We start from the raw sequence: 416 nt of genomic DNA on the forward strand, positions 1-416 counted from the left end.
AGCTGTCCCCTGATTGGTTGTTCTGGGCGGCGGCAGGTCCTCAGCTGTCCCCTGATTGGTTGTTCTGGGCGGCGGCAGCGAGCAGTGAGACCCAGAGACCTGCGAAGACCAAGAGGACGAGGGTAAAGTTCTGTATGTTAATCTTTATATTGTCTCTGTGAATCACGTCTTCGTCAGCGGTGGACCTCACACGCAAACTGTTACTGTGGTTCTACACACACACACACACAGAAATACACTCACGCAGACAGACAGACAAACACACACACACACACACACACACATGCAGAAAGACACATACGCACATATAGAAACACACACTTGTTTGTTAATTGTTATTCTTGTTAATTGCAATGAATTATATTATTTTGTGTTTATGTTGTATTTTTCTTTATATGAATGAAAACACATTGAAA

At 43.5% G+C, this 416-nt stretch overlaps 1 protein-coding gene across 1 annotated transcript in view; it reads left to right on the forward strand.

Moving 5' to 3' along the window:
* Nucleotides 1–416, forward strand: part of LOC117948971 (integrin alpha-2-like) — a 27,140-nt gene that overhangs the window by 23,927 nt on the left and 2,797 nt on the right. The window contains exon 17 of the mRNA XM_034878940.1: nt 3–122. Coding sequence (XP_034734831.1) covers nt 3–122 — 120 coding nt within the window. The remainder of the gene's footprint in view (nt 1–2; nt 123–416) is intronic.

Source organism: Etheostoma cragini, chromosome 8, assembly GCF_013103735.1.
Source record: "Etheostoma cragini isolate CJK2018 chromosome 8, CSU_Ecrag_1.0, whole genome shotgun sequence".
Classification (NCBI taxonomy): domain Eukaryota; kingdom Metazoa; phylum Chordata; class Actinopteri; order Perciformes; family Percidae; genus Etheostoma; species Etheostoma cragini.